The sequence below is a fragment of the Anoplopoma fimbria genome, chromosome 24 (genome assembly GCF_027596085.1).
Source record: "Anoplopoma fimbria isolate UVic2021 breed Golden Eagle Sablefish chromosome 24, Afim_UVic_2022, whole genome shotgun sequence".
Classification (NCBI taxonomy): Eukaryota; Metazoa; Chordata; class Actinopteri; order Perciformes; family Anoplopomatidae; genus Anoplopoma; species Anoplopoma fimbria.
The window spans coordinates 21,377,116-21,391,323 of NC_072472.1; the positions used below are offsets into that span (position 1 = coordinate 21,377,116).

The 14,208-nt window shown below is 40.9% G+C and overlaps 1 protein-coding gene across 2 annotated transcripts in view; it reads right to left on the minus strand.

Annotated features, from left to right (window-relative positions):
- Positions 1-14,208, minus strand: part of robo3 (roundabout, axon guidance receptor, homolog 3 (Drosophila)) — an 87,024-nt gene that overhangs the window by 32,195 nt on the left and 40,621 nt on the right. For both annotated transcript variants that reach the window (XM_054625137.1, XM_054625136.1), the window contains exons 3-6: positions 12,956-13,113; positions 12,184-12,304; positions 10,922-11,060; positions 9,411-9,538 (exon numbers count right to left, since the gene is read on the minus strand). In XM_054625137.1, coding sequence (XP_054481112.1) covers positions 9,411-9,538; positions 10,922-11,060; positions 12,184-12,304; positions 12,956-13,113 — 546 coding nt within the window. The remainder of the gene's footprint in view (positions 1-9,410; positions 9,539-10,921; positions 11,061-12,183; positions 12,305-12,955; positions 13,114-14,208) is intronic.

The following is a 14,208-nucleotide window of genomic DNA, read 5'->3' on the forward strand; positions in this document are numbered from 1 at the left end:
AATGCACCGTGACATGTATTCGGTAGTGGCTTTGAGTTTCTTACATTGTATGCAGTCTTGTCTTGTGCCCTCCTTACAATATACCATAGTAAATAAAAACATGCAATATTTCCCTTTTTTTCAAATTTGCAAATCCAATAAATGATGAATCCAGTGATGGAAAGATATCTACTGAGAGAAAATAAAAGCCTGACAGATATTATGTGGTGTTGGGTTCAAACACTTTGTTCAATGTATAAAGTTCAATATGATCCTTAAAGGGACTGAGACTAAGAGAGAAAAACAGGACAGTGTTGAAAAGTGGATTCATGGTCTAGATTAGGAACACTGCCAATACCTAGCCTCGCTCTTTGTGACCTGCCTGGTCACCTCAAATGAGTGTTCAAGCTTCATTTCCTGCCCTGCGTTCACATTGTATCCCCCTGTCTTTGTCCCCGCCCCGCCCTTCACCATCCTAAACACCGCTTCCACCACAGGCCTCTTCACACAGCAGGAGGGGATGAATCACAGCTAAGGGGGCCTTTGCAAAGATGGGCAGGGTCATGTCCTGGGATGAAAGATGCAGTCCCCCCCCCAGTAACCCTAAAGGTCAAAGCCCAAACATGCTCCCGGTGTCCTGGCTGTGAACCACGCGGCGGCACTGAACCGCTTCTTCCACTCCCACGCTACCTTAAGGACGGGGCTTCCTGTCAAGACTGATGCAAGGCCTGAAATATTAAAGAAATGCAGTGTAATACCCACTTCTTATGAAATGCCACTCCAGGCCCACACAGATATGACGAACACACGGGAGAAAAGACACATGTGCCGAGCCAAAGCAGGCCATTTGAAAGAAGAAAAAAAACTTGTCAACACCTGAACATTTTCCCCTTCGCGCCTGACTCAACGCCATAACTTCGACCCAAATACGGTGACAGCTCAGAATATTCAGGCTATTAAAATGCTGTTTTCGGTGCGCCGCACAGCCCTGTCTGGAGAATAACAATGTTTGATTTGAGCAGGCAAGCCGGCACACTGCCGGAGGCTGTAATAAATAATTAGCAATAATGGGTGCACTCGGCGCGACACTGAGCTTTAGATTTAGGGCAGGCGGAAACATTAGCATCCTTACATGGGATGGTAACGGGGAGATGGATGGTAGCAAAGCAGCTGAAATATACATGACAGAAATCAGAAAAAAACAATGGCTGCATGTCGTGGAAGCAAACAGTCATTTAGTATTCTGGGCTGCTGGCTTTTAGGTATGACAGTATTTTTTGTTTAAACCCTCCTTTAAAAAAAAGAAAGAAATGCTGTCACTGTTTATCAAACACTATGGCAACTTAATTTTCCAATTTTATGAAATATATAACCGGTGTGCAAAAATGATAGCACATAAACCGATAACTGCGGGAGGCAGAGTCGGGGAGGTAAATTTGGGAACGTCTAAATAAAGAATGAAACACTTGACATAGGAATCTGAAGGAGCCTGGAGATTTCTGTTATATGCTCGACACTGGCAGGGCTCAGAACACAGAACAAGGATAACACGCCAAGAGGAAGCGAAAATAAACAAGAAATGCAAGTTAAACTTCCACAGCTTTATAAGAGCAGTCAGACTGAAGGAGGAAAGGCTGGTCTGAGTGTTAACTGGTTGGTCTCTTTGAATGCTTGTCTGCTTCTGTGTGATCAGAGCAAATGTTCTCTTCAAAGCTGCAAACACAAAGACATACGGCCAGCCCTTACTTCTTAAACTGATCCTTTTAAAGTTTAGCCTTTAAGGGAGATGTTAGAGTAGGAGTTGAGGGTTAGAAATACTTTCATGATGGGATCACATGAACAAATCAGTTTCTAAGTAGCAACGTCTACATGTCATGCATTTTTGGGGCCAGAGCTCATTTTTAATTTTGGCGACACGTCTGTTTCATCGGGCCACTTTAGGGACTATATTGTGCAGTGCAGTTGTAGACAAACTTAGACCTGGCAATAAGAATTTTGGCTAAATCCCCTATGTCACAGCCTTCTTTACAGAATTGTAGTTTAATGAATTGTAGTTTAATGCTGAAGACCAAATTGATGGAAGGTTGGTAGGTTAATGACCTCAACTCAGATGTAGATGTTCCCATTAGGATAGCAGTCCTCTTCAATTCAATTACAATGTCCTGATTATCGGAGCACTTGTATTATTTTATTTTTTTAAGGTGCTATGCATGTTGCCTATTTGGATAGTCACAAAATCACAGATCTGTTTGAGTCTTACATATTTATGTGTTTTCATATTGAAACGTATTGTTAACCTGACCCATGATGTACTGTGATCCCTGTCTAGTATCTGGGAGCCATTTTCATATTCTGCACCTCAAGAGTTACTCCCCATGTTATTGTTCAGCGTTAATGCAGGAAGTTTACATTACATTACATTACATTACAGTCATTTAGCAGACGCTTTTATCCAAAGCGACTTACAGTGTATTCAACATAGGTATTCAAGAGAACTACTAACTGTACGTCTCAAAGAGAGGAAGAAAGTCACGGTAGAGAGGTTAAAGTGGTCGTTACAAATTCAATAAGGGCGTGTAACAGGTCTGAACTCGAGTGCATCCCTAACCCAACGTTTCATAGACGTTGGGTTAGGGATAGAGATGGTGCCTCTAAGTGTTTTAGTTCATTCATTCATTCATTATCTGTAACCGCTTATAATGTTAAGGGTCGCGGGGGCTGGAGCTGATCCCAGCTGACATTGGGCCCAGGGTACACCCTGGACAGGTCACCAGACTATCACAGGGCAGTGTTTAAGTTGCCCAACCTTAAAGGGATGGTTCGCACAACAACAATAAAAATTGTAAATAGTAGGCTCCTCCCTAGTCTTTCTATGGTCCCAACAGAAGTTTTCTATGCATTTTTCTGTGCAATAATGGTTAAAAAAGTTAAAAGTAGTTGAAATAGTTGTTGTTTTTTTCTCTGTCTGTAAATATAGTATTTCAGTTATTGTTGTTTTTTCTACTGTTTTTTTATTGCTTATTTATAATACTTGTTTTTATTTATTTTTAATTTTATTATTTTTAATTTTATTTTTATTTTTATTTTTAGCTTGTCTTCTTCTCTATGTCTCTTGTGTGCACTTTACTCTGCGCTGTTGTAAATCTGCAAATTTCCCCGCTGCGGACTAATAAAGGATTATCTTATCTTATCTTATCTTATCTTATCAAATCACGTTAAGGAGAGTGGAGATACAGAAAAATATAAATAAATAAATATAACTGCAAGCAAACTTTGGAGGTCGTCAAAAAAGAAATCAAAAAAGTTTATAAAACGTCCGGAAAAGGTTGAGAAAATTCCTGGGAGGATTATTTTGAGGCTTTGTTTAGCAATAGTTTAGCAAAAACAAGTTTAGATTGGACTTCCATGCACAGGAGTGTTCAGGAGGTTTTTTGGACGTTCTAGAACCTCTCTTGCTGTCTTTTGTTCGGCCTCCGTCGAAGTCTGTTTGCACTGTTTTGCTTTCATCTTTCCGACAGTCTGCTCTCTTTAACGTTCTTCAAAAGGAAACTTTTTCTGGGTGCCTATGGAGGTAAGTGCTATAAACTATTTATATTGTTTTTTTGGTAAAGGTTTACTTTAAACACACAAACTTCCCTAACCTTAACCACACCATAATCGCCAAAAACTTTGCATTGAGGGTAATCAAGGGTTTCGCAGTCGTCCAATATTGGTGCTATTGTTATAGGTTTGCTGATCTCAGCTTTATTTGGGTTTATGGAATAAACATAATCACTCGAAGATAGTTTTAAACTAAACACAGCAGACAAATGTGTCACCAGGCTCAGCTGCGCACCACATACTGTGCTCCGACTAAGACAGATCAGAGTGAGATTTGTTCCGCCGCTGTCGCATGAGCATGGTGTGTTGCTCAATCGCATATAGCAAAGGCAGACAAAGTGCTTACAACCAAAGCGTCTCACCTCCCCCACTCCCCTAAACGCACACTTGATGTGTGATTTGCTCCAACGTACTGAAGCTATCACACACGGGGGGGGGAACACAAATACACACACTGGCTCCCAGCAGGAGTTCCTCAGGGGCCTGGATGTGACAGGCAGCTGTCACAGTCCCACGCTGACGCAGACAGCCTGTTTCACACACGTACGCCTGAGTAAACACACTCTCACACTGCTGCTGCTGATGCTGCTGCAGGAGTCTTCAGCTTCATCCTTTCATATCACATACACACACACTTTTCCTGACCCTGTTACCATTCAGAAATCATGATTGAGGAGGTGGTTATTTCCTAAGCATAGTGTATTATGGCTGGCCCATAATTCATCGATGCTTTTATTTAATTTGGAGCGGGAGCTTTTGTGCCCAGCATCAATATATGAATAGGAGGGCTGGTGCAGCCTTAAATAGACTGAGTATAAGTTATAGCAGCAGCACTGTAGTTCTTTGCCTTTATAATATCCAGGCACCCAAAGGAAGATGGATAAGTTAACCTTCCTTACAGGGTAATGACATAGAAAGTCACTTGGATAGAATTCAAAAGGAAGGTCACTCTGCCTGCTTCATGTACACTATGTAGAGCATTATATCACAATGTGGGGTGCAGCTGTTTTCCCTCACTCTACCATTTTCAAGTTTTCCTTCCCATCCTTGTTTTTTTCATTTTCCCCAAGCCTTGCTGCACATTTACAGAAGGGACTGAGTCAAGTCGGGCCTGAGACAGACTCAAGTCGTCAGAATGCACATCAAGTCCTGTTCTGTATTCTCAATTTAGGAAGTAATCCCAATGGAATACGGACCAAATAAAGCGTTGGTCTCCGTTTAGTTTGGCTTTCTTCTCAGCATCCAGGGTAAGCTTGGAAGCAGATGGGCAACTAGACCAGTCAGGATGGTCTGATGGGTATCAGGCATGCTTGATGGGGGATTTATCCATAAAGCCAATTTGTTTTTTGACAAATGTCTACATGGAAATGATGGCCAGGTAATGTAGGATGCTATAAGACCCCATCTAACATACATTCAGCCTGATGAGGGATCTGCGCTTTAGAAAAAAAGTGTGTGTCATATGAAAAGGAAAATGTTCACATCCTCCTCTTGGCCCGATGACATTGACTTTGGATTTTTGCAGAACTGGGGCGACAAAAAAGTATATCGTTTCGTATCTATTCCATTTATTTATTAGCAAGGTGGCCCATGCCTGAAGAAAATATTCTACAACTTAAAGTGGCGGTAGACACATATTTGGTTTACCTTATCATTAGGATGTAAATTAATAAAAAAGATTAAGAAGGTCCCTATAAGCTTTACTTTGACTATGCAATTCTGTCTCCCACCAGGTAAGATCTCCTGGGAAAATGAAGGTGCCATTTATGTCACAAAGGAATAGAGTCAACCGCTGCGCAAGCAAAACAGGTAGAGGTTTGCGCTTTTGTGTTCCCCTACAGCTATCCCTAGGTACTGAAATGGTCGGACAGTGGAATAGCAAGAGTAACTGGCACCCTGGCAAGATAAAAAGAGTGGAGGAGGAGGCAAAAAAGGCAAAGAGGGAGATCATGAAAAATCAAGGCAAAACAAGACAGGACCATGAATAGGCATAAACTCGATGGTAACAAAACCTGCTTACTTATTAATACCAACAAGTTTTACTCTGCTTTCATCATAGAAACAAGATCTGGGTTTCTAAAAATTCAAATCCTGATTCTTATGGTTGTTTCCAGCTTTGAACTGTAGACAGGCTGATAGCTGTAGCCATGTGGCGATTTGAGCGATTTGCTTGTGTTTGCGACAGCAACGCCTACATTAATACCTCTTGAAATCACTAGAGGGGGAAGTTGTCTGTTGCCACTTTAAGTATGTTCATTTAGTCTTTAAGAGTGACACATGACAATAAAAACACTGTGCAATAATAGTTAAAATAGTTTTTTTTTCTGTCTGTAAATATTATATTTCAGTTATTGTGTTTTTCTACTGGTTTTATTGCTTATTTATAATACTTGTTTTTTTTTTAATTTTTAATTTTTATTTTTTATTTTTAATTTTTATCTTGTCTTTCTTTACTATGTCTCTTGTGTGCACTTTAACTCTATGCTGCTGTAAGCCTGCAAATTTCCCCGCTGCGGGACTAATAAAGGATTATCTTATCTTATCTTATCTTATCTTAAAATGTCCTTGATACCAGCAGAGGAATACATAGGAAAAGATTCTGACAATTTAGCGTTGGAAACAATGTCGTTGGCCGATTGGTTGTTTTAACAGATGTAAGGCTCAATACTAGGGCCAACCATGTGTTAAGAGAAGTTGATATAATGTAGTGTGGACTGATTATTCACCACCATTTGCCCATATTTGCCCAAACCTCTCCTGCATAGAACTGCTTCTCTAATGGACATAAATCTGTTGATGCCCTCTGTTGATGCCCTCTGTCGATGCGTGTCACAGCTTGAAAGGGTTACTTCAACCCTCTCAATTGCCCCTGCCTACGCACAAGTGAAGTGACTGAGAGGCGGAAACAGACGGAATATTTGAATAATGTGAGCCTGTAAAGCATCAAGGCCCTTTCAGAAAAAAAATGAGATGTAGACAGTGAAGAGTCAAAACACACAGATATACTGAACACAAAGACTACTTCTCCAAAAGCACACTCCCTCTCGTTGTGCTACCTAAACTATTCTTCAAACATTTTCTTTGTTGTGACAGTGGAAAAAGTAACCGTCTGCTCTGACAGTCCATTCCTCAGATACCTGTAAAACTACTTTCCTCGACTGCATGTTTGTCTCCCAGTATTGCCAATGAAAAGCACCAGAAGACAACAACATTTTCTCTTCCATGCTAAAAAAGGGTCTACTTTGGTGTTTTTCGATTTCACAAAGCACAAAAGAAGCATCCTGTGCTCCATCTCTGCTCACAGCTTTGTGCCATTTAATCACCATAAGTACACTAGAACACTTGGTAATGATATCGTGCCCAAGCAGCCTGGTGTGAAATGATGAGTTTGTCAGCTTCCAAACCACACCGCTCTGTTCGCTGTAAAGAAATTCAAAGCATAGAGGCACTATTTTTCCCAGCTAGGAAATTGAATTGTCAGAGCATGTGTGATTAATCAGTATATTACTGCAGTCTTTTTATTTATTTTGTTGTGTTAAAAAAGACTGCTAGTCTTTTTATTTAAAAAAAGTAAAGATGCCTGCTATGAACTGGATCTTTTTTTCATTGTAGCAATAGAAGCTCCACCTAGATGAGCTGAGGCATGACTGAAGTGCAGTTGTGGAAAATCAAAAGCCTACTCCAAGCGTTTCCAGAGGTACTTACAAACTAATTGACTATTCTCTATTCATAATTGGACTATGGAATATATGTGTTTACCTCCAACATGGCAACCTACATCTGAATGACTGTCTCTATCTCCCGTCTGTTAAGTCTCTCTCTCTCTCACACACACACACATACATATAAGATGGGATGAAATGGAATACTTACTGGATGGGCCGACTGCGATGGAGTGATGCAGAAAGGGGTGTAAAAAAGAAAAGAGGGAAAAGGAAGATGAATGAGATGATGAGCTCACAATGAACGGAGACACTGGATGAAATATTTCAACAAGACGGAGTGAGACTCTGGAGCGCCGCGGCCACTCAGCTCTGTTCAGCAATGATGGTCTTTGCAGGGTAAACACAGGTGTAATTAATAATAATTAATTATGGCCTTGTTCCATTTAGGTGGGCCAGTGTATAGCGTGCTGTCTCGCTGGAATGACCATGACACGCTAAATAGAACAGGACTATAATTAATTTGATCAGTATCACCTGTGTTTACCCCGCTATGACATGACAACATGGCTGCTGTGAGAGGGGCCTATTTAAATGAAGCAGCCCCAAAAGAAAGGAGGACTGGACGGGTAGGAGGAGGAATGATGGACTGAATGCAGACATACAGGTGAGGATTAGATGTTGTATTCTGATTGATCTGTGGTTTTGTTAAGGGGGGGGGTCGTCCTATTATCCATAATAATGCAGCTGCATGAACCACAATCAATCTCTGTTTGTCTAACAGACGCTGCTCAATGACAGCTACAAAACTCAGTAGCTCCCATATCTATAACGTAAACATAATTGTAAGAACTCGTAAATATTCCTCACGCTTTATAACATTAATCATAACACATTATAAAGCATTTTATAATGACTTATAAATAAGGTCAAGTATCAAAATTCTTGCATAGCTTTGATTATATTTTTATATATTTAATTAAATAACCTACTTTAAGATAAAAAAAAAATTGTATAACAAGTTTTCTGAAAATGTTATGTTTAAATAATGTAAATTGAGGCATTATTTTATTATGTGCAAATATTCATACATTTTCAGAATAGAAATGTGAACATTGGATAAAGTCAGGTAAAAGATTATTGTTTCATTTTGTTGACATATTAGTGTCAAAGGTATTTACAGAAGGACATTTTGGATTTATCTTTGTATCACATTCTAACAGTGATTATAATGCATTATGAAGATATTACAATGTATGTGTGTTTTGTCTGTTTGTTAATGTGTGCATGTGGATATAGTAGGTGAGCATACGTGTGTTGACAGATGTCAGAAGTGTTGGTCCACACTGGAGGGCCTGCTAACAGAATTAACTGTTACAGAACAAATATCTAAATATTCCCTTTTATCATCACAAATGACAGATTTCTCTCTTCAAGGGGCTGACTTTATTCTAATGCAATCTCACTGCTTTTTGATCTTGGCTCTCTCTCCAGAGATATGACGAGTCCAGACTCGAAAGAAACTCAAAATCCATTTTTCACTTTTCCTCTCTTATATTTTCAGCTAACAGCATATTACCAGTGACATAAAATGGGGAGCCGGCAACAGCCACAGCATCTGTCTGGCTGTCTATTCACGGATCATTGGGACTTCTTATGGCCAATATCATATTCACATCTTGGACATCGATAATGACATTCTACATGTTCTCGAACAGAAAGCTCACTTGATGGCAAATCTCACACAAAAGCCACTGGGAGGTGTTTTGTGATGCATCATAGCAAAACTGTCCATCTGTGCAAATAATATATTCATGTATTCAGAGTTGAAATCTAATGTTCTGCCAGTCCTGGATCGCCCCAACTGAAGTTCCACTTGTTGAATGATGTGTATTGAAATAAAGCAGGGTCTATTTAAGTATTAGGAAAAAGAGCCTTTCTATGAGATATATAACTTTAACATATTGGAAGTACGACGGTGTGGCACTATTTTCCCCACATTTTTAACACATAATATTAAATCAAATAAGAGCACATTCTGCAGGTCCACTATTCATTCTCAGATTTTCACAACTACATCATGACTGTGCAGCCAGCTGGCACTGTTAGTGACTGCAGCCGGAGATGGAACTTTCAGAGATGGAATTCGGATGCATGCCCATGTCTCACCGTGCACTTGCAGGCTCCCCGATGACTCGGCTTTGCCCACGCTGTTCTCTGACACGCAGGTGTAAGTGCCTTCGTCCTCACCTCGCACCTGGGTCAGACGCAGACTGTTGTCGCTGCGGATCTCAAATCTGGAGAGACATGGACACACACACAACAACTTTTCTGAAATCTACACGCGTTGGTGAATTTCATTTTGTTAATGCAGTTTTCAAAGTTATCTGGGTCCACCGAACCTTTGAAAAGTATCACAAAATGCAGAGCTATCAGGCTAAGAATCAGGCTACTTTTCTTACTCTCTGAAAAGATTTCTGTAATGCAGTCGGCAGTATGAGACTGGGCTCGGTAAATCTCAGATTATTGTCTTATAGCTTTGGGCTCCCTGTGGAGATCTGAATCCCGCTGACAACTAGGGAACATTTAACCCGTTTCCCCTCCACAAAGGCTTTAACATTTCCTCAGTCACTGTGTTACCATGCAATACTGTCATGACTGCTACCATCACTGGCATTACTATTACTATAGCTGTCTTAAAAGGTGCAGGGCAAGTTCAACAGCTGTCTAATAAATACGTTGCTTTGTATTTGGATGACCGGCTGGAGTACATTTGGATTTCTTGAATAACCTTGTATCTTTGCAATGACACATTGTGAAGAGCACCTGACTTACTTTTTGCAAATTTTAAAGACAATCATTATGGCTTCATGGGAGCTGTGATTTGTTCAAATGTGCTGTCCATTACACCTATAGAACATCTTTTCTTAAAAAACTTTGCATTTAGAAATATTGTTGGCTTAAAGCCAGGAAAAGTAATGTTTAAAATTCTCTTGACATCCTTACAGTCATCAATAAATGAAATGCTTTGGTATCTGTGGCTGTCACAGGACTGTAATAAGCCTGTCCAATCCTTTTATTTGGCCTGAATTAAATAATTGGTCAGCTACCTATCTGTGTACCTGCTCGTATTCTGCCTGTGCACTCAATGCGCCTCACCAGAGTATTCCAAAAGCTGTTAGTTTGACAGCTGTGAGTACTTACATTGTTGATAATTTTGGGCGAGTGGCTTTGGAGGGAGGCATGAAGGGACGGGCTGTCAGTGTTGCCCACTTGGCGACTTTCTTGGTGGATTTAGCTACTTTTGGAGCTAATGCTGCTAGCTACTGTCATTGGAACAGACTTGGCAACAATGAGCTAGGTTTCTAGGTTGGACACACAAAATCCAGCGTGGTATCCTTGCTGGTTTCTCTGATTTGAACTCCTCAAGCTTTATCTCCAAACAGTGGGACTACATCCACTCGCAAAAAATCATCTTTTCAATCAATAATTCAATCTTTTCCAATCCTGCCTAGCTCGGCACAGAACATTGGAAGCTGTTATGTCATCAGTGAAATTACTGAAAATGTAACATGTTGCTAAGTAACAGCCTGACCACCGCCGTATTATTGGTATGAGTACACCAGGGTGGTAGTGACGCATAGAGCACAAAACTAACAACAGTGTCCTTTCCGCCTCACCTGCCCCGGGGTAACTCTCCCTCCTCTCGCCGCCAGCGGACAGTCGGAGTCGGGTCTCCGTGCACCTCGCAGAAGAAGTCCACCGTGTCGTCTGCCAACACCACCTGGTTCACCGGCTGTTTGGTGAACACAGGCCTCTCTGGAATTAGACAGTCAGAGGACGGGGAGAGGATTAAAAATGCTTGTGGTACTAAACTTAAATGACCCCTCCGGGGTAATTAAATTGTTGCAGCAGCCGTGACTGCGATGTTGATGAGAATAGAAAGTGAAAACTAAACCAAATCAACACAACAAAACATGGTAACAGGAAGTAGTATCGTTCATCATCATTGATAGAGTTACAGGCCTGGTGCAGGTGCATAAAAATATTTAGTTAAACAGGTGGGAGAATCCATCTAGATACATATGTCCAGAGAGACAGATGTGCGTGTATCAAAATTTAAAAATGTTGACAGCCGAGAGAAATGAGTGCAGCTGTTCACTGGCTATTATCTTGCAAACTTCACACATTGCAGTCATATTAAAGATAAGGCAACGTGTCCAATGAACCATACACTGATAAAGTAGGTGGTACACACTGGGTTAAGGTGTGTCTCACCTGATGGTGAGAGATGTGGAGGGTTGGGGGGGGGCTGAAAAGAAAATATCAATCTTCTATCTGTTCCCATGGATCAATACACACTTTGAGAGGCGCTTATGCTGCCGCTCTGTTGCGAGCAAGGCAGAGAATCATAGAGAGGAACGAGGCAGGGAGGTCAGGGGAGCAAAGCAAAGGGCAGCTGGGAGGGAAACATCCATCTTCTGCTCCATCAACATCAGCTGAGGAGAGAAAGTACTGCCCAGGAGAAAAGAAATCCAGAGGAAGGCCGAGACCAGAGGATACATGTGTTTTGTGAGGCTAACTATAAGAACGATTACAAATCTCTCATTAGAGTTACTTACTCTACGGGATTATTAAATGTCCTTTACTAAATTACAGTAAAGGACATTTATTGAAGTCCATTATTTTGAACTCCATCTAAGACGATTTATACTGGGATTTGTATATATTTTATTTGTCATATAACCTAAACCGTTATTATTTGAAGATACAGCTTTTTGCATCTGAATTGTGTATTTATGTAATTAAAAATTAAACCATGCTTCAATGGAAGTTGTAATATGATAATAAATTAGATACTATAATTCCCATATGTTTCATGTCCAACGCAGTGTTTGCAAGTTGACCGTAATTTAACGACATGTGGTAAAAAATGACTCACCAAACACCACCAGCTCAGCAGGATCGCTGTCTTTCTCTCCCACCATGTTGGTTCCAACGCACACATACATGCCAGCATCGCTTTTCCTGGTGTTGGAAATCATCAATTTACCTCCTCGCATCTGAAAATTGAGGTGCAAAAAGAGGAGAGGAGAGGAGGCAGGGAGAGAGGCACAGAAGGAGAGGATGGATGAAAAGGTAAGCAGAGGAGGAGGAGGAGGGGAGGAGGAGGAGGAGGAGGAGGAGGAGGAGGGAGGAGGAGGAGTAATCAGATCACGAGGAGTAGGAGGAGGAGGAGAGGTGGAGATGGAGGAAAGTAAGAAAACAAATGGAGAGAGGTTGGAAACAGGATATTGAGGCATGTTAGTCAAGAGGGAAGTCTTTCCCACATTCTTTAATTCTAGAATGTGGTCTTCTGAAGAACGGCCTTGAAGGGTTCAATTTAACAACAATCAATGCAGTTCAATAGTGATGCTGTTTTTCAATTATCAACCATGATGGAGCCGGATTGATTCTTAATCAGCACCTCCTCATCAAAAATGTAAACTCGGAATTATTGATTGTTCAGTGGATCAGAAAAAAAGCATTGTGAGATTACTTGAAAAATGAAGCAAATTAGCTTGTGTGACCTTAACGCCACCATACACAAAGCTAAGATGTTGCCAACAACTTATTATTTGTACAAATAAAAAGTTAAAAAAAGCACAAGTTAAGAACAACTTTCCAGTTCTAATCACTAATTTCATAGAATCATTTCTACAGAAAAAACTTACAGTGATCCTCTCATCTCGGTCATTGACCCGGATGTTGTTTCTCTTCCAGGAGATGGTGGGCTCAGGATGGCCTCTGGGGGGGATACACTCCATGACAGCCGGCTCACCTGCTGCTACCACCACATCACTCGGCGTTTGACGGAAGTCATCTCTTAAAACTGTCAAAAGAAAAACACAGAAGAGAAGAGACATGGTTAGAATATGTGTGAACTTCTTTGTTGATGATACAGCCTTTTATCAGGCTTTGCATTCAATGTTGATCAGCTAACTTTGTGCTGACATTTAGCCTGGCTATGCATGCATGGAGTCCTGTTGAATTTGTAATGACATATGGCCTTCAAAAAGACAACAACATGAATGCCAAACAGGTGCAAATCACAAATTAAGATCATCTCTCACTGTTTGACTGAGCTGACTAACACAGAGCATAATGTAGGACTGTGAATGTAACATGGCGTCCCCATGGTCTTCATCAGCTCTGTGTCATGTGTGCGGCTTCACAGCACATCAATAATGAAGGCTCTTCTAGCTGACACACACAAAGTAGATGAATTATTCTATCTGACCCACACACAGATACACTCACACACACACACACACACACACACACACACACACACACACACACACACACACACACACACACACATCACACATCAAATATATACAAATACATTAGGATACATGGTCAAGAAAACAAGTCACTATTCATACAGGGAGCTCAGATAAATCAGTGATATAGCAAGAAGCCATTGCAATCCCGAAAATAACTCCCTCTCTTTTGCTTCCCTTGAATCCATTTATAAAACATTAGAGATTTGCCTTTTTTACTTCCAAATGCATCCCTTGGCAGGCAACATTTTGCCTGTTACCTGAAGGCATTGGGCTTCTTCTCTCTCATTTCAGTCTCTAAGGCTCTGTGACCTCTCACATTACAGGTGTGGAGAATGGTTTTGTACTCCAGAATGATGCACTGACAACAGCAGTCTACCCCTAAGAGACCAAAGCCATGCAGGCCTGCAGGGTAAGTCTGGCCTCAGCCACTCCAGGGACTAACAAAGGGATAAACCAATGAGATGCTTTTTCATGGCATTCCTACCTGCCCAACCATCCCCCCCAGGAAGAAGCCAAAAATGATTTTGAAAATCTCCCCGCAAACTTCCCTTTCACATCACAATCTCTCCTCTGCATTTATCAAGAAATATCAAGCAGCACCTCTTTGAAAAGAGCACTTGGAGGGTATCACATTTCAA